The sequence below is a fragment of the Azolla caroliniana genome, unplaced genomic scaffold, assembly GCF_043228905.1.
Source record: "Azolla caroliniana isolate FFs.n. ecotype wild unplaced genomic scaffold, voAzoCaro1.0.p SCAF_22, whole genome shotgun sequence".
Taxonomy (NCBI): Eukaryota; Viridiplantae; Streptophyta; class Polypodiopsida; order Salviniales; family Salviniaceae; genus Azolla; species Azolla caroliniana.
In genome coordinates, this window is record NW_028230457.1 from 3,026,503 (window position 1) to 3,051,701 (window position 25,199).

At 36.4% G+C, this 25,199-nt stretch overlaps 1 protein-coding gene across 5 annotated transcripts; it reads left to right on the forward strand.

Annotated features, from left to right (window-relative positions):
- The first annotated feature begins 2,552 nt into the window (after window positions 1-2,552).
- Window positions 2,553-8,285, forward strand: LOC147849797 (E3 ubiquitin protein ligase DRIP2-like). Of its 5 annotated transcripts, none has more exons than XM_087336891.1 (8): window positions 2,553-2,624; window positions 2,975-3,030; window positions 4,137-4,348; window positions 5,829-5,928; window positions 6,108-6,968; window positions 7,397-7,447; window positions 7,532-7,604; window positions 7,771-8,285. In XM_087336891.1, exons 3-8 carry the CDS (start codon window positions 4,228-4,230, stop codon window positions 7,963-7,965), a joined length of 1,401 nt encoding a protein of 466 aa, XP_087193017.1. In that variant the 5' UTR covers window positions 2,553-2,624; window positions 2,975-3,030; window positions 4,137-4,227; the 3' UTR covers window positions 7,966-8,285. The 5 variants fall into 5 exon arrangements, with proteins under 5 accessions (XP_087193017.1, XP_087193015.1, XP_087193014.1 ...); XM_087336889.1 differs by having other exon boundaries at window positions 4,140-4,348; XM_087336888.1 differs by lacking the exon at window positions 2,553-2,624 and adding an exon at window positions 2,833-2,896 and having other exon boundaries at window positions 4,140-4,348.
- Window positions 8,286-25,199: the final 16,914 nt, after the last annotated feature.

The following is a 25,199-nucleotide window of genomic DNA, read 5'->3' on the forward strand; positions in this document are numbered from 1 at the left end:
TGTGAGTGCAACATCAACAATGATAGTCATTGATCATAGACTAATCACAAATGGAATATAGATTCATTGCTAGATACCAAAAACTCAGTTACCATTGGCCTGTACTTAATTTGGTTATTATATCACCCACAACCCAAAAAGCAGGCTGGAAAGTTCCTCACAAGTTCTAGCTAATGAAAGGAAATGCATGTTGTATAGTATTAGGTAGGCACTTGAAAATCCATATGTTAGTTCAAACATGCTAGATGTGCACATGATTACATGGTGCTTAATGTAGTAGGAAATTCTATAAGATTTTGAAATCCAAACAAAGGTAATGTTTACCACTTCATCAAGTAATGGTTCATTTTTTGAAGAGGATCATAACTTGTAGACTTGTTCCACTCTATTTCTTAGTTAGGGTATAATGCTTCCATGGCTGAATTATACAAAGTACAAGCAATAGAGCAACTAGAGGATTGCGGCGCCTAATTGTTGGCCCAAATTTTATGTCCATGCTCAACTAGGAACTGATATAGTATTGACCTTTCTAGAACATAACTCATACCTATACTATAACATGATGTGAGTCTAGATGTCACTATCGATGACGTGTGTTCAATAATCTTTTGGCTATGGGGCCTAAAGTTTATCAAATCGTTGGATTTACCATTTGTTCCTATCATGCACTTTGATGAGTGAGTGGGGAGCAAATTCTCTCACGCACCTTGCTAACCTTGCAACATATTTGTCTCAAACTTTAATGAAGTAAAGTTGAAAATGTCATGTGAATCTATTGCACATCCTCATCATTGTAAACTTTGTGAAATATTGACGCATTAAGTATAGCACTAATATTTCTTACTTATGTAGAACAATTGTTGAGATACAAGGTTTTTGTCTTCACCATCTACCATTTTGTAACCTTGAACTACAACCTTAAGCTTGTGAAGTGCAAGCAATTCCTAATAAGGTAACCTATGCAATATATAAATGATGACCAATAGCTTGCAATGGAAAGAAAATGGATTTTAAAAGACAAAGAAACTTGTCAAAGTTGGTTTCATGGATTACAAGCATCATCTTGTGTTTTGGCCACAATTTGTTCATGTCATGTGGAATTATAGATTGCAATAAGGCAATATTTTAGAATTGAAAGTACCAAAGATATCATGTGCCCCCTTTCTTGTGGTAAACATTTTATTTGCCTATAATTACAATATTTATGGTCTTGCACCCCATAAGCATCATAATTAATCCACATATACATCAAAGCCATGTGTATCTACTACACAAGGCAAGTCATGCACCAACACTATGATATCTCACTCCTTTCCAATAGATTTGAGAAACAAGTCAAAATTATAGCGTGTGCAACAATAATCAATCATTCCCCAACAATTCCTACCAAATAAGAACATGGAAGCATTGCTTATCAACCTAAAAACAAACACTCGCTACTTTTGAAATGCTTTAGAACAGCTCGGAAAGCAAACTATGGAGAGAGATAGAGAGAGAGAATGTTCAGAAAGCACGGGGAAATTTGCAAGTACACCAACAAAACTAACATCCAAATTCGTGTTGAATAAGAACATGGACGCATTGCTTATCAACCTAAAAACAAACACTCACTACTTTTGAAATGCTTTGGAACAACTTGGAAAGTAAACTATGGAGAGAAAGAGAATGTTCAGAAAGCACGTAGAAATTTGCAAGTACACCAACAAAACTAACATCCAAATTCCATTGCACCTACAACGATAAGCAATGGAAGCAATGAAAATGTGAGTTGAAATGCATAAATCCTCCATGTCCTTCATGCAACAATACATACACTTTGAAAGGAGAGTATCTACGATAGAAAAAAAGGAGACACATTTTTAACGAAACTACCATCAAGTTTCAATTTGCACTTGCAATTGTGGTAAGCAAAGGAGCGGGCCAAAGAGAAGCCATAAAATGCAACATTCTACCAAAGTCCTCGAAGAGGGAAGCATGTCCCTTTTAGAGGGCAACATAGATCGACCCGGTTCTTCCACGTAACCATTGAAGCTACACTCAAAGAAGTGACCAAGAAAAAAAAGAACACTTCAGTCGTGCTGGCAATGTTGTTAGGAGGGGACATGTTTGGACATTTTTTATTGGCCCATAGTGTTGTCCAAGTCGGTACTTATTGCCACCCATTGTTTCCTGGACAACTGGTCTAGGCCTAGTCTCAACTGGTTACGAAGATTTAGGCTTAAACTTCCCGATGGCCGGCTGGCCCCTTTGATATGCGGACACATTGGGTTGGCCAAGTTAGGAAGGGGACATGTTTGGGCATTTTTTTAGTAACCCATAACTTTGTCCGGTCAATACCTCCTGCCACCCATTGTTTACTGGACAACTGCTCTACGCCTGCCTAGTCGCAAGTGGTTATGAAGCTTTGGGCGTAAACTTCCCTTCCCGATGGCCAGCTCGTCCCTCTGATATGATATGTGGACACATTGGGCTGGCCAAAGACGTTAATACATATATCTTTCTTTCTCTCTCTCTCTCTCTCCTTCTTTAAACCTAAGGATCCATAGATTGCCTCACACCTTTTGATATTCAGTTTCAAGAACTTGCCAATGCGTCTCCTGAACCCATCCATATCAATCAACAAGGTATGTATGTATGTATGTATGTATGTATGTATGTATGTATGTTTGTATGTGTATGTATGCATGTGCGTATGTATGTATCCCCTGAATCCATCCATATCAATCAACAAGGTATGTATGTATGTACATATATGTACGTATGTATCTCCTGAACCCATCCATATCAATCAACAAGGTATGCATGTATGTACATGTGTATGTTTGTATGTATATGTAGGTATGTATGTTTGTATGTATGCGTTTGCCCATGCGTCCTTGAGAGTGTATGGATGCATGTATGTATTTGTTCTCTTACTTTGATCTGAAAAAGGTTTTTGCTTCATTAATCGTGTTTACATGTTGATGTCATCCAGATTTTCATGTTAAAGTATTGCTGATCAAAATCAATCATCAAATCCTTGAATCGGAGGTGGGTTCTTTAACCACATTTTATTTCTGTTTTGTTTTATGAATTCGTGTTGATTTTTGTCTCTTATGTATGTGTGTGTATGTGATTTGGGTTTCTTAATCGATGCAGCAGCATACATACACACGTATTGCATAAATATTCTCCATATTGTCACATTAATCTCTGCTAATCAAACCCAATCATCAAATACGATTGCATGAGAGGTGATTTTTATCATTATTTCGAAATTCTGCCATGGTTAATGCATAGAAATGGCTTTCTTCTTATGTAAACATATGTGAGTATGTTGATGTATTCTCAACTGTATGGACAAGATTTTTTTTCCTCATCATGCAGTCATACTCAATGAACCCACACATATGTGAGCATCTCAATGTATGCTAAACTTTAACCAGTAAACTTTCATACCATAGGTTTGGCGACAGCCCAGACACTCGTCAGGACCAAGACCTTATATATATAAATATATATGTCCTCAAACCCTTGAATAAAGGATATATCTTATCGGAATTGTAGTTTTTATATCTATAGACTATAATCACATTTCTAGAAGGTAGCTATCCCTTATATGTATCCCTAACACCTAGTTCTAATGTCCGCAGTTGTTCAGATTCTCCATGGGTAAATACATCAACATACAAATGAGCTCATCTCGTTGTTATTTGTTTTGAATGTATCGGACAACTATGTCATATTCAACAAAAGATGAAATGGTTCATCAATTAATCAAAATCATGCTACAATCAAGAATTTTGAATAGCCTTCTTGGGTCAATTCTCATGAACTCATAACGCTCATGTACATATTATAGCCCTTTATACATGGAGGTTGCACACATTTAGGGATTATCTCTATCTACATTAACTTTCAAACATGTCATGGACTGTGTGTGTGTGTGTGTGTGCGCACACACACACACACACATCTGAAGCGTATGTGACATAAAATATGAAAGTAATCGTGCATTCTGTCATTTCATCCAAAATAAAAGGAATGGAGATAAACATCTAAATAAGTAATTTCACACATAGTAAATATGTTTGTGAATGTCCATTAAGTGTGTTTTCTAAAGAATGTTTATTGGTTCATGGTGGTCCTTCATACAGTAGGAAACCAAAAGAAGTGCAATGATATGAAAAGCTCGGTTCATAGGGCTTGGATTCACAAGATTTTCAGTTGCGAAAACTTTACAAGTACATGAACATGGCATACAACCTGGTTAAGGTTTCCACTTCCACATTAGTTTTATGCCTTCAGTGTCCGCTATGCAACAATTTGATCCATGATGCAACTACCATATCTGAATGCCTTCATTCATGTAAGCAAACTATTCATACTGTTTTCAAAGTATCTCACTAAAATAAAAAACGATTCATACATTTGGATTATGCTCTTAATATTCAAGTAGAGATTTAATATTAAGAAATGGGAGTTAAGTTTTTCACCAAAATTTAATGGTATGTAAAATGTGGGTACATGCAATTAATAACCTAAAAGAGCATCAAGACAATGCATAGAAAATGAGCATTTGTTTGTCACATTATAGAAAATTGGCCATTATCACTTCTTTAATGTAAGGTTTGTGCAGGAAGAATACACATATAAACAAACCAACCTGAGTTTTGTTTTTCCTCTTAATAGGACCACCGGTAGCTTTTAAAAGGAGTTAAGTAGTCCCTCATTTGTGAGAGCTAGAGGATGAAAATAATGTCTATATTACAATAAAATTATCTACAATTGTGCCATTGTAAGGGGAAATAGGTGAAAAAAGCAAAAGCCACTGCAAGGGATGGCATCCCTGCTATCATGAGCCATCATCTCTTGTTACAGGTGTGACCATAATTTATCCAGTGGTAAGTGTACCATAGTATTCTATACACGAGGATGAAGTGTGAGGGTTAATTGAGAGTGTAAAGAAGGGAGGATTACTTTTAATCCTAGGAATTGAGACAACCCATAAGGGCCAAGTGTGAACTTGCCTGGGGGCCTTAGGTTTGGCTATAAGTATGAGACCTCGCTACCCTCATTAGAAAGGTCATTTGACTACGACGAGACTGTGATTTAGTGGTGATCAAACTCTTGTAGCGAGCGCGCCAGTACTAGGTACGACTCGATGCCAAGGAGGTGGTATGGGACGCCGATTGAGGCTTGAATCGGTCTCGATCCCTTCGCTAAGGGGTGGTCGGGTGGATCTGCACCCATCTTTCTCTCTCTTTTCTTATCTATCTATATTATAATCACTTATTTCATGCTTACATTTGGATTAAGCTCTAACATCTCATGACACCTAGATAGGTTTATGACTATGAAAACAACATTTTCTCCCAAAAGTAATAGGACTCATAACTTGTATATTGTGCAATCAAGCCCAGTAGGTACATCATTGGTGTAGGCACTTCATGTGATTCTCTTCATCCTTTTTTATAGTAGAAGTTAAGATTAGGGAAGAGGGTGACATACAATCAAGCTTTAGTGGAACCTTGTCTTGTGAATACACTTAGTTCATTTCCAGAATAAGATTGGCGAGAAGGTATGCAGCATGGGAATCACTTGATAGCACATGGTATGAGTTTGAGAGCCTTACATCAAATTATATTTTTCAACTTGCTCGGTCATTTGTGACACTGATTCTCTTATGGGGAGCAATTTGTCTGTTCTGCATACGAAGTAAGTTCGGCCATATTGATGTCGAAGAAAATCTGTGAGCATTTTGAACCTGGGTATTATGGTAACGGATGTCCTGTATGTATGACCTGTTCTTTAAGGAAGAAAACAAACAGACCTTTCTATTCTTGCAGTTTGTAAAGTTTGCATATATGAGGAGTTAGATGATGGAGAGGGTGACTGCTGTCCAATCTGTGATGTTAATCTTGGTGGCTCACCTTTAGAAAAATTGAGGTATGGAAATCTTGTGTGAATCATTTACGAAATGATATAAAATCAAACATTATTTGGAGGGAGGGTTACTACATTACATAAATCAAACACACCATATGTGTATGCATTTGACATTTATGGTGTGTTTTGCTTAGCAAATTTATAATGTATTCCTTGGCTTGATTTCAACAATAACTCAGGGTGGATCGCCAACTCAATGACATCTGTGCCAAGTTGTTAACTGGCAAATTGAAAAAGAGAAAGTTGACTGATATTGATTTGGATGAAGATGCCAAGCCTAACAAAAGGAGGGAAAGAACGCTTGCATCACTTGGGATAGGGTTACTATCATGTGTAAACCCTGGATTTGTTCAACGAAAGACTATATCTGTTTCACGGAGGTCTACTATGGCCACCATGTTAACTGATACTGAGGAATCAGAAGACGAAAAGTCAATGTGTATTGCCTCAGACTTGGACTCGGACCATGAAGGCACCTTTAATATAAAGAATAGGATCCTACGCACTCACAATAGGTATGACAGCATGTCTTCTACAGGCAAGGAAGAAGTTGTGTCTATAGACAAAAGAGTTCATGAACAGGGAGTTGTAAATGAACAAACATTAGAAGGGAAACAAGTAAATATTGCTTCATCCAGAAGAGACATTATAGATGGAGGCAAAAAAGCGGACAGAAAGGAATATGGAAAGCTCCAGAAGGGAGTTCATGACAAAAAGAATAGAAGAGATGCAAGGGGCCCCATGCTTTTGGCCAAACCAGAAAAACCTAAGCAAAACCATATGATTTCTTATGTACCCCATGCGTCTCTCGTTCATGAGAAAATCCCATCCTTGTTTAATTCTTTTAGGCATGTAGATCAAGAAGTATCAGTAGCTGTTAAAAAAGGCCTTTCATATGACAAAGAAGTATCTGTAGCTGTTAAAACAGGGCATTCACACAATGGATCAAAATTGCCTCCAAATCATCTAGATTCAGTGGAGAAGCCAAAGAAACAAAGCACCACAGGTGTTTGGTTTATTCTTCAAGCTCGAGATGCTCGGTAAGTTTTTCAACCTTGTTTTGGGTTTATTGCTTTTTTCTTCACTTTAATGTTAGAATGACTTTCTTGTTTTGTTGTTTTGTTGCTTTCTTTTTTGTCATTTTTAGTTTTTTCTTCAATATTTTAGTTGCATTCTAGTACTAAGCCAAATTTTACTAACTCATGCATTCAGGTTCAAATCATATTATATTCACTCCACTCTTAGATACCATTGTTAAATGTATGGATGTATGTAGGGGTTGAATGCATGACCTTCTGGTCACCACCAGATAACATTACCAAGTACGCTACAACTGTTAGGGCACTTTTTTATCTTTCTCTCTATTGATGGGGTGTCAGTCAATTGTTAATTGGGATGATCCAGACATAAAGTTTTCCTTTAGTTTTAAGTGTATATAGAACACTGAATTTTCTATTGATAATGCTAGAATGGGAATGAATGGTCTTCCACAGCTATCTAATCAGTACGTAGAGATCAGGTACTTTTTTTTCTTCGGATGTTCATTTAAATTTTATTCAAACATGCCAATAACTGTTTTATTTTGTCTCTATATTTTCACTAGAGATGGTAACATTCCAATTTCTGTTGTGAAAGAGTATGTGATGAAACAGCTCCATTTGAAGAGTGAAGACGACGTAAGTCTTGTTAGTTGCATATTTGGCCTCGTCATTTTGCTCATCTTTATCGGATCTAATTCAAATGATGAAAAATAGCATATGTTTTGTTCACATTTTGTTCAACTTTATCGGATCTAATTCAAATGACAAAACAAATTTCCTTGGATTTTTTGCAACTATCTAGGTAGAAATCGCTTGCAACGGTCAATCTTTGGCTCCAAATTTATCCCTCGAAAGTGTTCAAGGAATGTGGTTTTCTGCGGCACCGTCGATTAGAGTTCCGTCAATGAAGCATAGTCATTCAAAGGATTACACGATGGTCCTAACATATGGGCTTACCCCTCGCCACAAATCCCTATCCTCAAACCCATGCCTTTAGGTGGTGGTAAGAGATTTTTGCTACAATAATTAAAAGACAAAAAAGACGCTTTAGAGAATGATAAACACAAAATACCATGGCAACCTTCTTACTTCAGCTATAGTAAATATACAATCAATCTACCCCCCTTGTACCATCTTAATATAATAAAATGTTGCCTTTGAGAGGGTTATGTTAGGTGTAGGCATGTCATGATGAAGCATACAATGATATGATATTGATGTGAGCACAAACTGTCAATCTTTTGAGTGCAGCCCCCGTGAGATGCCCTTCGGAGTCCTTAAACATGAAGCGAGAGATTGTTAAATCACTATACATCAACTAATGAAAAGAACAGTATAGTTTCCTATTATATCATACACCATGCATTTTAATCATTTGTTGGGTGCACAAATACACACTAAATAATGTACATAGATGAATAAGGCAATCAAAAAAGGTTATTACTAGGAGTATGGCTAGGAGAACATATAGGGCCATGTGTCTAACCTCATATGTATATAGGCTTTTGCAAGATTGGTTGATTCTTGTATGAGTTCAATTTGTCTATGACAGTGAGAACGAGTATTTTCTATGCATTAGTGTTTCTTGTGAATGAATAAGGTTTGGTGTTGCAATGAAGGTAAGCATTTGTATGCATTTGCCAAAAGCGTTAATAGTTTGTATACCGAGTCGGTACACATCTTCTACTAGTTTAGGTATAAAAGATGATATGGTAAGATAATATTCTTGTTTTGTAGTAATGCTTTTGCCTTAGGTGGTTATTGTATTGTCAAATATATAATCAAATTAATGACAACTTAAAACATGTAAACATTCTTTTTATGCTTCATTAGGATTTGAAATGCACCATTGCTCTTTTCTTGTTCACAACATGTTGAAATCTCCTTTTGTTTTTCTCTCTACTACCCATGTTTGACATGTTCTTTGCGCATGATGATACAAACTTGCATTGTCTTTCTCTTTAGTCTCACTTTTTTTCTCCCACTTCATCATAAATAATGCTTCTCTTGCTTTATTTTTGTTGCATATGGGTTTTGCCTTGCAACCTTCAATCAAAATGTCTCCCTTGCCTCCTTTTGCCAATGTATACCTATTTATAATGACCCCTTCTTTATAGAGAATATGAATGCTTTGCTCACACATTCAAAGAACAAGTAACCACATAAGGCAAATCATCAAAGAACTTTGTTTGATGATCGTTGTAAGTGCACACATCATTTGGGAAGCCACAACAAAAGTGAATTTTCAAGATAATGAATTGTAGAACTACAAGAGGTAATAAACTTGAGCTTTGTGGAAAACCCTTCTCTATGATGCAAGTTATCACAAGTTTTGTGGTTTTTGTTGTAGAATAATTGCAAAACTAGACAAGTTGGTTTGCATATAAAGTTTCACAACCAGATAACCAACAAAAACATCACAAATGTTTCATTTTACCATGCCCATTCAATGGCAGTGTTAGCATTAAATTGAAAGAAGACACGATTTTTTTTTGTTTAGTTTTTGTGGATTGAATGAAGAAAAAACAATAAACAACCATTAATACTAGTCCAATCAAATAAGGAAGTATTAAAAAAGTGTTCTACTAGAATAATGGATAGCCATAGGAAATTAAAACACCATACCATTTCATATTAAATACAATATATGAATGTATGACTATTTGCCCATGTTGTAAAGCCCCAATGGTGGGTTTTTCTACATTGCTCTTTGCATTGTTGGATCATTGGATTGCAATCAATGAATCCATGTTCAACAATGGGTTATGTAGACCTATGTGAAACTTGCATTGAGAGTGCCATCACTTTAAAAGTGGGTTTATATTAAGCCAAAACCACAATCTCAAGGTGACACACAGCATTTGATTACTTTGGCAACGCAACACTTGGTGGATGCTCACTACAACTTATGTGTGAAAGCTTGTGATACCACAACCAAGCGTCAAAAGTAGGGAATGCCCTTCATTACTTATTGTGGGGTAATGTAGCAATCTTTGATATTGAGTGAAACTCTATTCACATGTGTTTCACATGGTTCCCGACATTAATGTTAGTGCAACACATTGCCATTGGGCCCTCGCACTACCAATGTAATCAATGCTTGCATTCTAATGATTGCACTATTGTTAAAACGTTGTTTAGCAATCAAAGAAGGTGGATACCAAAATCAATTCGATGGTTAGATTCTAAATCTTTATCTAAGATAGTCATTTAGCCGACTAATGGGTTCCAAGAATGGAAGAGAACAGGGATCCTTGAAGTCCAAGAGAATTAAAGGCGAGATTGCATTCAATGCACACCTTCCCATGGAAACAATTGTTGGTGTAATAACTTTTTGTGGCCACGTTAATTGCGAGAGGGATTGGAAGCTAGCATTATTATAATTTATATCCATCCCTTTTACTCTCTCCACCAACATTTGGATTTGACATACAACCTATAATTTCATGGGATGTCGTGTCAATCTTATTAGAAAGAAAAGTTTTCTAACTTGGCAATCGATTGACATTCTACCATTTTTATTAATTGTCCAAAAGCATAAATGTGAGATATTCTCATAATCCGCATATTATTATGTATACAAAATGTCAAGTTTTTTTTTCATAATTGGCTACAGCACATAAGCTTTATAGAAAGTTGAAGTAAACACCCATATTAAGAGGTACTCATTAATTTATTCTCAGGAAGTACCTCATATGAGAGATGCAATATGAAATGCATTAGCACATGCATTGCAAAGGAATGGCAAATGGAAAGTTTTGATAATTGATTCAAGATATCCTGTAATCTTAATTATAATTTGTGTGCCCTTCTAGTGATTTACATTAGCAAAAAAAACAAAAAAAAGTGGCACCTTATAATGAATTGATATTAATGCTAACTTCTTCTTCTTCTTCCAAAAACAAACTTTTTTTTTTACATACGATACATTTATACATTGCAAATTTAAATAGAAATTTAACATAACTATATACAACAACGGGATTGAGTTGGAATTAGGAGCTAATTAAAGATAAAATGTTTGGATTCCATATGTTTCTTTATGTGCTATTTATTTTTCAATTGTGTGAATCATCCTTACTTGTTGCCATTATCTAGAAACTCACATTATAGATTATGATCTTTGCACAATTTTACATATACATACCACATAAATTTGTGTCCGCGTATGTTTTGGACGGGCAGTTTATAAAGCTACTTGTCTATGTGGATGAGAAACATATTTTCACCTTGTCCACGTTGATAGGTAAATGTTTTCCATTCCGGTCTTATGACGCGTTCAAACCATTTTTACATGTCACATGACATTTTCAAAGGCCAATCATCAAATCCAACCAACGTTAGTCTTGCCTCTCCACCCTTGTAATCCAATTATTGGTCACTTCCAACTCTTCAAGTATTACACTCTCATTATCTTACCTATTAAGATCATTAAGAGATGAGCTATTCAGTTATTCATTATCTCCTAACAAGAAAGGTGTTAAATTAAGTTATCTAAATTTTAATTGGGTATCGTTGCCTCTACTTAAGTCAATTATTAAGAGTTTGCGTGATCAATTGTCCATATTCCTAGTTATAGCTTTGATATGTGTGTTATAATTAAGTCTTGGGTTCCTATTGATGCTAAAACCCATTTGGGCCATCACCATCATAAACATGTATCAGAACACATAGACAACAAACATGGTGAGATTAAACATGATAAAAAAACAAGTTCAAATCCTACTTGTAGGAATCCTATTGATATTCACATCTAGTGTGTCACAATTGCTTCCCTTTCTTGTTGTGGCATATATAATATACGTTTATCATTTTTGGGAACTCTCCAATGTAGGTGATCGATATATTCTCACCGTGAACCAACTCTACAAACTACAACCCCTTCTCTTCAATGTTGGGGCTTCCATTCTTTTGGTGAAGAACCCACTCTAGTAAGTGGTGCGTTGATGACAGAATTAAAAGAATGCGCAAAAATGTGTAAAAACTATACAATTTCAACACCCTTGCCATAAGATTGTTAGGACCACATCTCCTTTATTCCACCAAGCAAAATGGTACCGTGTGCATATATGAATGTGAGTCCATGGCCACAAATCACAATAGAAGGCAAACAATCCATCATCATCTAGGTGATATTCACATCAAGGAAGACAACATCAATTGTCTTGTGACTCCATTGGTTTTAACGAGGGATCTTTATGCATTTTCTAGAGATCCTATAATCATTGAACAAATATGCAAATACCAAGGTCCATGAAAAATAATAATTCAATCATCTTGTGGCCTCTCTATATGAGGAATTAGACTCCCGCCTATTTTGGAAGAGTGATGTGAGTATGATAAACTCTACATTGGATATCCAAGAAAAATGTGCAAGGAGAATGACATATGTATAGCTACACATTGTAAATATAAGAGTTGCACTAGTCATGAAAGAATTGTCACTGTAGTTGAAAATAGCATGCTTGCAAGTTTCACTGACAAAATTTGCATTTGAAAACTTGGTTTGTATTCGATATTCTTTATGTAAAAACAAAGATAAATAAATCAAGCACTCATGATGAGACAATGATGGAATACAGTTTAGCATTTAATACATTTAATGTAGAGAATATATTCCCATATACTCATTACAAAAAGGATTATCATATATGTTCTCTAACAAGTGTCCTCACACACAAGGCGTTGTTGGGCAATCATTCAACTATCTGCAAGAGAGAGTCCACCAAGTGGGGAGATAAGTAGTGTAGAACCTATGCTCGAGGTCGAGCCTAGGTTTGGTTGATCAAGTGCAAGGTTGGTATTGTGGTTCAGCGCGTTGTCATCAACATAACGATAGTTGCAACAATAGTAACCTTACCATCTACTCTCCCCCAATTCCCTTGTTGGTTGCTTGACAATCTCTCATTCATGATGAGCATTAGATCTACTCGTCATTTTTCTTTTACCCCTTCCCGCGACTCCCAGAGGTCGACCTTAGCTATGGGTAATTTAGCTTTGGCCCTAGGGTAGGGTGGAATTAGTTCTTGCTTCTTCCTTTTTCTATAAATCTTTGCCTAATATAAAGTTTACCTTGGTTACAATTTTCACCAAAATTAGGCTTATGTTTGAAGTCAGCTCTCATTTGATTGTTGCAGCAATTTTTGTCGACACTTCATGGATGTTTCATCAAAGGAAAACCCTCAATCTAAGACTTTCTCCATATGAACGAGGAAAATAAACCTTCCGTAACTTCATTTTTAGGCCTGAAAATCCCTATTAATCTACTATAATATCGTTGGCTAGTGGTAGAAGAGTCAACACTCAAAAGCGTGGGTTTTGAATCCCTACTCTAACTAGATATTCAATAAGTGACCTTGAAATTTTCCAACAAAGGGAGAATCTTAAGCATTTTGAAATGTTCACTCAATCACTTAAATTCACACCGAAACATGTAATTCTTAATGAAAGGGAAAAAAAACAAGTAAACCCAAAAGAGAATTTTTAAATCTTTGCAAAGTGTTTATAAACCTAACAAATTACAATAAGTTTTCAGAAAATGAATCAAAATTACACAAGATTTAAAGTTTGGACCCTTTTATACAGGGTGAGAAGATATTTGGGTAAGAAAGGGATCCAAGATTATCCTTGACTAGCAAGTTTTTTTTTTTTTTTTCCAAAATGAAGCTACTTTCCCATTAGTTAGGAAGGGTTATTACAAAGAGACTGTACAAGGAGGCTTATACATAGATCGGGGAATCTCCCTCCGATCAAGTTCAAGAAAATGAGACTAGTTCCATCGCCTTTCGGACTGACTACTTAATGTAAGTACCTATAGCTAAAAACGGTGCCCTTTAGTGATGGCTAGTACGAGACAACTCTTGGGGCCGACAGCGAAGGGAGGGTGGTAAGTGAGTCAGAAACAACCAGTGTGGGCTAGTTGTTCCACCTCAGGCCACTTCCTCCTTGTGTCACCATAGGCGTGTTCCGCCATTTCTGTCAAAAGCGCAAACGGGCAATGACCACATCATTGGAATGGCTGCAAACCTCGTCCCATTGCCCTCGTAGGCAGTTCATAAGTGCAAACAATATGTCCATGATCACTTCCTCCGGGGGCCGCATCAGATCCTGAAAGACCTTTAGGCAACGCACTTTCCATACATACCACAGGGTGAAGCCTGCGATCAACATCCAAATGCCCAGGAATATTGGCGATTTTGCCTCTCATGCATACGTAGCACCAACTATCCACATTGAAGGAGTCCGTCCACCTATCAATGGAGTGATCAATCCATGTCGCTGCACTCCACGATGTTGTTCCTTCCACTTCACATGCCGCAAGGAGACGAGTCACTCTATCCCATACCTTTTGAGCTTGAGGGCAATCCCACAGACAATGCCTCAGAGTCTCAATAGGTGAATGGCAAAGTGGGCAGCCTAACGGGCCGCCACGTTTACCGACTAGCAAGTTATTTACTATAAATCACCCATGCATTTCCCCTTACTTCCCTTTTGCAAGTTTTAAACCCTCCCTTTTTTTATACTAATTCTACTCTTATACATTTTGATACAACCAAAGACGTATTCTTAAACTTGACTTTTCCACAAATTTCTCCCTTTGCACTAAAGCTTATTAATGAGAAACATTTTTTCTGAGGTTGTTGAACGCATCTTAACATTTGGATGTTTTTGGGCAAAAAAAAAAACCATTTGGATGTATTGTATATTGGATAGATTTGTGATCTTGCATGCATGAGACATATGATCACTTGTTTCTAACTTGTGTAATCATTGTCTATTTGATTTGGCACTTTTGTCGAATTTCTATGATATACCTCAAGTGTGCTTGATTGGCCAATAATTGTTTAATCTTGTATTTCAATTGGTTAAGTTATTATATTTGAACAACTTTTCACAAGCGAGATTACTACCCATTCGCATAATAATTTTGTTGTATTATACAATTTCTACTCTTCATCAGATCCTTTTCTTCATAACACAAGACACTCTTTGCAACAAAAATTGGATGACCTCATCATAACAAACAAGCTTGAAGGCGACACACAAATGGGCAAACACATTCTAACAAATATTAACTCGAATGCTCTAATACCATTGAAAGAACTAAAAGAAATTTTATTTTTGAAGATCTTAATACAAAGTAGTGGAGACAATAAGAAGTTGTGTGTGTGTTGTGTGTCCACACGCGTGGAGAAGGAGAGAAATAATACATAAAGTGACCTTTAATCAACAACTTTTTTCTTTTTCTTTTTTCAAAATGAAGCTACTTTCCCATTAGTTAGGAAGGATTATTACATAGAGAGTCTACAAGGAGACTTATACACACATCGGGGAGTCTTCCTCCGATCAAGTAAAAGAAGATGAGCCTACTTACAATGCCTTGCGGCCTAACTTAATGTAAGAAGCTACCTATATCCAAGGAGATGCCCTTCAATGTTGCCTAGTACGAGTCAACTCTTGGGGCCTACAACGAAGAGAGGGTGGCAAGTGAGTAGGAAACAACCAACGTGGGGGCTGGTAGTTCCACCTCAGGCCACTCCCGCCTTGCATCACCATAGGTGTGTTCCGCCATTTCTGCCAAAAGCACAAACGGGCAAAGACCACGTCGTTGGAGTGGCTGCAAACCTCTTCCAGTTGCCCTCGTAGGCAGCTGATAAGCGCGAACCATATGTCCATGATCACTTCCTCCAGGGGTCGTACCGTACCTTGGAAAACCTTGAGGCAACGCGCTTTCCATATATACCACAAGGTGAAACCTACAATCAACATCCAGATTTCTGGAAACCTAGGGGATGCGGGCTGCAAGCCTCTTTCAAAACGGATCTTGACGATTTTGCCTCTCGTGCATACATAGCACCAACTATCCACATTGACGGTGTCCGTCCACCCTTCGACCGAGTGATCAATCCATGCCGCAGCGCTCCACGAGGTTGTTCCTTCAACTACACGTGCCGCAAGGAGGCAAGTCACTCTATCCCATACCTTTTGAGCTTGAGGGCAATCCCACAGACAATGTCTCAGAGTCTCAATAGGTTGAGAGCACAGTGGGCAGCCTAACGGGCCGTCACATTTATCTAGCCATTCACCAACGGGCACCACATTATGACCGATCTGCCACCAAAAGAGCTTGATCTTTTTAGGCATGTGGAGACGCCAAAGACCCTTCCAAAAGGTAATGAGCACCTCATCGGGGATGCCCAATGTTCGCTAGCCATTGCGAAGGGGGGCTGCCTAGTTGCAGCTGCAAAGTCCGACCCAATTTAGTGGTGTAATCGAAGAAGGGGATGATAGCCAACAACATTGACACTGTAGATGACTTCGTTTATAGACAAGATAAATCAATGCACAATGACAAAGAGAATATGGAGAATCTATATGTTAGCATTTAATTTCAAGAATACACTCCCACACACTTACTACAAAAAAGTGTTGTAGCACACATTCTCCAATAAGTGTGTTCACGTTGTTTCCATGCTTATTTCCCGTTCAGCCCCATAGGAAGCACTTTCTAACAGATAGATACCAGTTATGATTCATCCTTTTCATGGAGTTCCATGTGATGGGATGTAAGCACAATTTTACGCTAAGGAGAATAGTTTCTCACAAAAAAACAAATCCCTATATTTTGGCCTATGGCCCACCCAAAAAGATACAATGTATTCATAAATGGAAATGCTCTTGGATGCAAAGACCATTGCATGTTCTAATTTATGAGAAAACGCGGGGAAATCCTAAGAACTCAGTAATGCGCACATTCAACATATAAGGATATCGGGGATGAGAACAATACCCTCGAACCTAGGCAAATGGAATGTGTAATTCTAAAAGTAGTACTTGCATTTGGCCAAGTGGTTTCCATGTGAAAGTCCAAGAACCTCCATTATTGAATAACGAATTATTATTATTCATCTATTAACAAATATAATTTATGTACAAGTCCTTTATATACAATGTTGAGTGATCTAGCATGAATGCTATGTGTTACATTAATCTCATGTACATTCATTTAATATTCTTTTCCAATTTTGTATATATTAATATCATTTTCCAATTTTGCATACAAAACATTGATGAGCACAACTCATATGAAGTTGGTATATTGATAAGTAATTGTCGTACACTTCATTCCCACACCTTCCAACAACAATGGTCATAGGCACCAATACCCAAGTGGCGAGTTTAGCAAAAGGGAAAGGGAAATGAAGTGTATGACATTTACTTGGGCATGTTTGGCTTGTATGAAGTTGGTTGTGTCAATAATAACCAAGTGTTACATTGTCTACTTGTACCTATCTGCACCACTAACATTAGGGTAGAGTTAGGCTAGGTTGGTCTAACAATTTGGTTTGGAGAGAGGATTCCATTGGTGGAGAAGCATGTTTAGGAAGAACAATCAAATCTATAATACATTGGAAGCCCAACTAAAATTCCTCTAAATTTCAAGTTGCATTGTAGTCATCTTAAGGCAACTTGGAAGGTGATCATGATTGGTTGATATATATATATTTTGGGTGTTCTCCTCTCTACATCCATGAGGAGGCAGGGCTCATTGCATTGTATATGCATAATCACTCAAAGTAAAAGTATATGCAAAAAAGTGTTTCAACAAATAAAGCAAAACCTTGTTCATTGTGTGAAGGAAAGCTGGTCAATGCTTATTTCAATTTTAAAAGGTCACTATGACCCCTTCATTGGTAATGAAGATACCGTCTTTCAGAAACAACAATCATTTAAAGGCAAGTGGAAGGATTTGTTCGTCTTTGTGGAGAGAAATGACAAAATAGTTTGGCAATATGTACCCCCTCGATAGTTGTTTCTTCCATAACTGGAGTTTGGTTTCACTTATGACTTAGTGGGGGATGCACCTTTTCTTTGCTATCTTACCCTCCTCTATATTATATCATTATATGCTTTGTATAGGCTTATTTGATTGGTAATGGAAACTATGGTGTAGTTTTGTTTAAAAATAAATAAATAAATAAATAAATAAATAAATAAAAATTAAACTACTTGCCTCCAAGTGAATACATAGCTAGCATACAAATATATTTTGACCAAACGTTATGTGTAACAATACTTGTATCTAGAGTGCAATGTAAAAATATAGATTGGGTTTATGCAAGAATATAAGAGACACAGTTATTGAAGTGTGACGGTAATCGAAATATATTTAGAAAAAGGCAATATCTGACTTTATACAAAAGAGTTTCTAAGTGTAGTTGGTAACTATATTATATAAAATGGAATATATCAAAGAAAGTAAAAACGAAGGAATGAAAAGTGCCAACAAATAAAGAACATGGGACGTCAATACTAATTTCATATATTGGATATTCGAATCCTATTAGGAGCAAGAAAGATATCATCGATGTACATGCATGAACAATAAAACCTTAATCAATAACCTTATATATGGGTAACATCCATCTTTACCCCTTTCTTGACTCACTCTCTTTAACACTACTCTTTCCTGTTGTTTGTGAAGGTAAAGCTATATTGTGATGATGATTTACTTCCTCTCCTTTTTATGTTAATCCTTACAATCAACACATAATTCTAGGTTTAGCCATTTTGGACATCGTGTGCTAAACACATCATGATTTCATGGATGTTGACAACAAGTAATGTATGAATGCTTTCCCTTACCTATAAACAATTTTCATAAATTCGTCTTGCTAAAGAGACTCATCTACATCGAAACCATAGTATCAATAAGAGATAGTTGAGCAATCGATCCCTTGTTACCAAGACTAGGAGCCAATACTATAGACATTATAATAGTAGTCTTGGAGAACTGGGACAAAAGGAATTATATGCATAAAAACATATTAAATATTCTCATCTCAAACGTACATGTGTTGATTAAAGGTAATTTATTGGCCAAAAATACCATGGGTACACACATTATGCCCCTGTATCAGAAGGATTTGCTTTTGATTCACGAATACAAGGTAGAATCAACATACAAAATGTTTGGGGATGGATATTAGGCACAACTACTCATCGAGGCAATGCCACAATAATCATCATAAGTAAGTCATTCATTGGACCGTGTTCGAATTTCCGGTCACAATAAACATGGTTTGATTTATGTTCTCAATGCATGTTATTATATGGTTCGATTTACATTCTCGAGTTGTAACACCTTTTCTCTAGTATTCTCTTATGTGTGATAGTCCATGAGAATAATGTTGTGTTTCCAACTATCATGCCTTTTTCCTAATATATAACTTGTCACTAAAACGTAGAGGATGATGGATTGATGGGTACGGAAAACTATGAGTGAATGTCCGAACATCATATGTTCAATGCAAAAGCAAAAGATATCCATAACCAGTTTCATTTTATTTTGCATGAAATAAAGCGATTAAGCGATGACCAAGCAAGAGTTTGGGAATCACAAAGCACTCATTTATATTATGAAACCATATGAAAAAACACAAATTTATAATTCACCCTTTTGTCATTGATTGACCAAGACAATCGGTGGCCAAATAGTTTTTGTACAAAGACTTAGTGTAGAATGCAACAAAAGCTTGTCCATAAATGAGACTTTAATGTGATGGCCATGAACGATGCTCAACACAAAACAATCATCTACATTTACAACTATTTATCAATGAAGGAATAATGCATGAAACATTAACCTTTTCGTCTAATGCTATAAAAAAAGGTTACACTAAATAGTTGCATACACATATACACCTAGAAGAAGAGGAGAAGTTATCTAAATGATTAGTTTTACTTGTTGCATTGTTGGAGCAACATGCGCTACTAGGCCTTGAGCAACTCGATCCGGCTACACATTCCTTTGATATTTACACGTGCAATCTTGTAGATAATCCATCTTATTTGTATATTTCCATCCATCTTTAGCCCTTATATTTTAGACCTCCATTCACATATTAAAAACGTAGAACAAGTATATGCTTGTGTAATAAATTACAAAACAATGAGGCTAATTCCACCATAAGCTAGACATATGCTTACCACAACGTAACCTATTGTAGTAATAGATATTCCTCAAGTATCATAACATGAATACAATAATAACATATTGATTTTCGAACAACAATAGTTTATGTACATTGTATACTATATTTACTAAAAGATAATAGATTTTGCATTTAGAAATAAACAACAAGAGATCATGTGTGTGTGTGTGAAAGAGAGAGATCAATAGCAAACCTCTCCCAAATTTTATCACTAGTGCCAAAGTAGGGATGAATATGCAAATTGGAGAGTTCGCTTTTACATGCCAATATGACTATTGCTTAGCAATTCGTAGGAGTCAGTGAATATATAAAACCTTCAACTTATCACCATCAAATAATTATTGTACATAGGCTTCTCACAACACATCGAAATTTCACACAATCTTGACGTGTTTGACTTTGCGTACTTGTTCTTTTGGGCACATCATTAATATTGCAAATAATATCTAGCGATGTGTTTACGAGCAAATCAAAGAAATGCTTGATAACACGTTGGTTGAGCATTTCATTTTTTTGCCTGTTGAAGATTATGGTTGGTTTCCAATGTACATTGTCATAAGTGCATTTATGGGAGCAATTGATTTGATTGTGGCTTGACAATATCTAGCTTGAGAGATCGTAAATTTTCTTACAACAGAAAACAAAATATCTCAAACAACATGAACGAGATGAAATCAATCATAAAATTGCATGCCTAAGGGTGAGCGAGCAAGAGGAAATATCTGCAAGGTGAAACCAATCACAACACTACATGCCCAAGGATTAGTAGGTGAGAAGAAATATCTCCAATGTGAAACCAACCACCACATGACCGAGGATTCATAATCAATAAGAAATGAATAGAGATAGCAATAAAGACTACAAGTCATCACGTACGAAAGAAGTGGACATATGATACATATGAGGAGACAAAAAGGTACATGGCCTTAAATAGTTGATGATATCATATTATGAGTATTCAAACAAGCAAGACAAAAAAAAAAAAAAAAAAACAATAAAACAACTATACTTAATGGCACTTTGGGAGGCCTAACGTTTGGCGGGATGTTTGTTGTTTTAATTATTTGGGATGTCACAAAACAATGTAATGGAATCTCATGCTCTCTCTTTTGGCACAACAAATTTCAGTTAGTTAAGCATCAAAATTGGTCACATGTGTTCCTCGCCATGCAAACTTAGAACTTTTAGAAACATCCCCCCTTGTTGGCAGTAACATAAGTTGCCAAAACATTTTTTTACCGAAGGATCCACAATATATATATATATATATGATGAGTAGGTGGACCAATGTCTATATGACCATACTCTTCAATGCCTTAGTTGGTATGGAAACCAACATGCGTTTCATACTATACTAATATTGTCTCTGAGCTCATTATGACATTTAATAAGCTACACGGTAGTTAAAACTTTCCATGTCAACGTTTTAATGCTCGTTGGAACAAGCAAGCTTAATAGCATCTAAACATTATATATATATATATATATATCCATGAAAAGTATACACATGGTAATTCAAGTTACTTTTATGTTATCATTGCATTCTTCTTTGTTGAGGTCAAATAGTTCGTAGTTGTTTCCATGGACATAATTGGAGTAGAACAAAGAGTTTTGCAAAGTGTTGTAGATGAGCAATTGTCAGTTGTGTGCACATGGGGAAAGGATAGATTTTGGGCCGTCATGTTGACATGGTGCCGTAAATGAGTTTGCAACGATGTTAGTAATTATTACCAACACCTCGACATATTTAGGGTGGACCCAACACAAATTAAATTTCTTGAAAGGTAGGCATTACCACGAGCCAATGTGAGTCCCCGCCTTTTCAAAGGGGGCATTCTCCCATCACTTTGCCTTATTGATATTATCAAATGTGGAACCTACATTATGATAGTGGTATGAATGCATCAATGTATGTTTTGATGGACAAAGGCGACATATTATTCAATAAATTCCTTTACCTTTAAATATATGTCTATGCACATGCTGAAAATGCTCTAAAGAATACTTACTTAGTACGTGCAAAAATTGTAGAAGCTCACGAAAGAGTTCAACTTTGTTGATGAGGCCTCTTTTGCAACTATGATCGAAAAAGGAAAGGGGAAACAGTAAACAATGTCATATTGTTTGACATCAAGAAACGACGACAAAACTGGTTTATTGATGGTCTCCTCCTATGTTTTCAATGAGAGTAGGAGGAACAAGTTTTAGGTGGAATTATTAAGCTTCTATTCTTGATGCCCCTCCCCTCTCTTGTGAAACCTCGACGACATTGTCATGAGAAGCACATTATCACCATGTCACTTTGCAATGCTACTTGACAATTGCTTGTCATAAGACCTCTAGGCGAAAAAAAGTATATAAGAGAGATGTAATGAAAGCTATGGCAAAAGGCACATAATACTCTTACCTACTATATTGCCATAGATATATAAGTCTACATCCCCAATTTGTGTAGACAATGACGAAATAACTTAAACAAAAAAACAAGAAGTTGCACCTTGCTACGCGAGTAAATACATGATTTAACTTATTTTCTTCGGAACAAAATAAGATGAAAATAGCAACACATTCCTGCATCAATAAATTTGAGTTTTAACTCTTGTTCAAGGGAAACTACAATGACACATCATTTGCGACATCAATAGTTTTAGGATTTATAGATGCTTCAAAACTTAACAAAACTTCATTAATCTCAATACTACATTTTACTCAACTTTCGGATGTAATAACTTTATGTGAGTTTATAAGATGGATTGAATGTGTTAAAATTAGCTCAATGTAATCAAAATTAAGATTCTCACTCTCGTCCCATTCATTATCGTGAAAAATGACAATAAAAACAATACATGAGGAGGCCAATTTACAAGGTCCAAAGTCCTTACTTACGAGGTCCATTTGTTGTGTTTCTTTGGATCCTTATCCATACATCTTTGCAACATGTTTTGTTATAGTTTCTCACCATCGAAGATCTGTGCTCGTGCACTTTGATAGCCCAGTGTTATCCACATCTTGTATTAGGTTAGTCAAGTACATTGTCAAGTTTGTCTCTCTTGACGCACACATGCACAAACAAGCACATACAAACATACCTCTTGATTGCCTAATGGCTCGCACAATATGGTGCGACTCATCGTCACTTAGAGGAGACACTATTGTATGTCTAGATAAGATCCCCTAGGTGCTAGGATGGAAAAACAAGGAGCAAAGGGAGAGGGTAAACAAGTGACATACACATACATACTATCATGTTGTTGATCAAGAGTGGTGGGATGACAAAGACAATGTATTAAAAAACACCAAAACAAAGGTGAGATTAATGTACATATACATACACATACCTACATATACATTAGCACATTGACATACATACACGTGCCCACACACACACACACACAATCTGAATAACAAGCTAGAGGTGAGGGTAACCTCCTCAATGGACATACACATGCATACATACAAACCCAACACACACATGTAGACATACATACATACATACACAACAGAGTGAGAAAGAAAGAAATATTAACACTGTCCTTTAAGAGGCCAAAATGGCCTATAAGAACAAACAAGCGATTACATATAAAGTGTTTGTCTTGTCTTCGAGAAGAACAAATCAAAATAAATAAATGTCACCGAGTAAAATAAAGTAAATAAGATAAAGGGAAGAGGCTGAAGAACCTTGTTATTGGTACATGTCAAATTCTCAAGTTAAAAAAAAAAAAAAAAAACTCTCATTTTGTCTTCGAAAAAGATCAGTGGCACAAGTTGATCCAAAATGGAGAGGATTTCCGAAGCCGAGGGAAGCAACTCGCGATGGGCCGGGAGATAATTAATTGCCTTTACTTGTCGATGACAAAGGGCGGTGAGATCATGGTCCATGGGGCCAGATACCTACATGCATATATATATACATATACATATACATATATACACATACACACAACTATACATATACATATAGCTATACATATACATATACATATACATACATAGTAAAAGAAACCCCACTAGTTCCATGATGATATGTATAGGAAGGAGAATAGAGATTGAGAGGACATCCATCATGCATAAAATGTTTCTTTACTCTCTCTCTCTCACACACAAATAGTTTCTCTCTCTCTCTCTCTCTTTACTCTCTCTCAGTCCTCTGTTTCTTTACTCTCTCTCTTTCTCTCTCAGTGAAAACACACAATTATATATAATAAATGTGTGTAAAAAACACTACTTACAATGAGTGTGACAATGGAGTATGGTCACCCACTAAGTATACTACATGGGTAGTGGAACATGTTGAATTGCCAATAGGCAAGACGAACACTCCACCAAGGAAAGAATTTCCACTTGCTCCAATAAAGAAAATTGCCACATTAGTATTCCCTTCAACTTTCGTAGATATGCTTTCACTCCATGTCTACCATCGAATACAAAAGCGTTGCGCATATTCCAATTATGACGCAAGCCCCCATATCTTAGAAATAGAAAAATGATCTCCATCTCTGGTCTTGGGTCAACCTGTGTAAATTGTGCAAACACCCAATGTCTAGGTGTCAAATAACACCGTGATAAGACTTGCCAATTTTGAGAAATGTTATTCCAAACCTGACAAGCAATCAGACATTGTATAAATCAATGAGTACTATCTTCCATTGAACAGTGCAAAAGAAGTAATTACCCGTTGCTAGTCCACGACGCTTTAGAGCTAATCCCAAAGCAATCCTCCAATCAAAACTCTCCAAATGAAGACATTTGCTACAAGTGGCAATTTAGAATGCCAACTATGTTGTAAGATCTGCCACCACCCATGATTGGATTTGTGTATTCCCCGTTCTTCTTCAGCCTTAGATGATAACCATCCAAGAGACTCGACAGAGAAATGATACAAAAGATTAGTAGTCACTTGTAACAACGACGTTTGACCCTTTAAACACCAATCAATCCACGATTGTTCTCCTGTTTGTAGAGGTAAGGAAGCTTGCATCAATGGAATATTTTGTAGTTGTTGCCAAATAAACCCATCATTAGGTAGAATGCGTAATAATTGTGCACTTCAACAAACTCCAAAATTCTTTGAGATGGAGCCTCAACTATATCTCCCAGCTCTTTAACCCCCAAACGAAACAAACGATTAAATTGAGAGCGCAATCTCTCCTTTCTTGGCCAACATAATAATCGAGAAGACACAATCAACTCTTTTTGCAAAGAATTACAATGCTCTCTACTAGGTGATGGTTTCCAT

Excerpts from the sequence above, each read along its gene's own strand:
- LOC147849797 (XM_087336891.1), top strand. The coding sequence starts at position 4,228 with ATGAACATGGCATACAACCTGGTTAAGGTTTCCACTTCCACATTAGTT. Across the intron at positions 5,929-6,107 it reads TCACCTTTAGAAAAATTGAG|GGTGGATCGCCAACTCAATG; the intron begins GTATGGAAATCT and ends ACAATAACTCAG. Across the intron at positions 7,605-7,770 it reads ATTTGAAGAGTGAAGACGAC|GTAGAAATCGCTTGCAACGG; the intron begins GTAAGTCTTGTT and ends GCAACTATCTAG.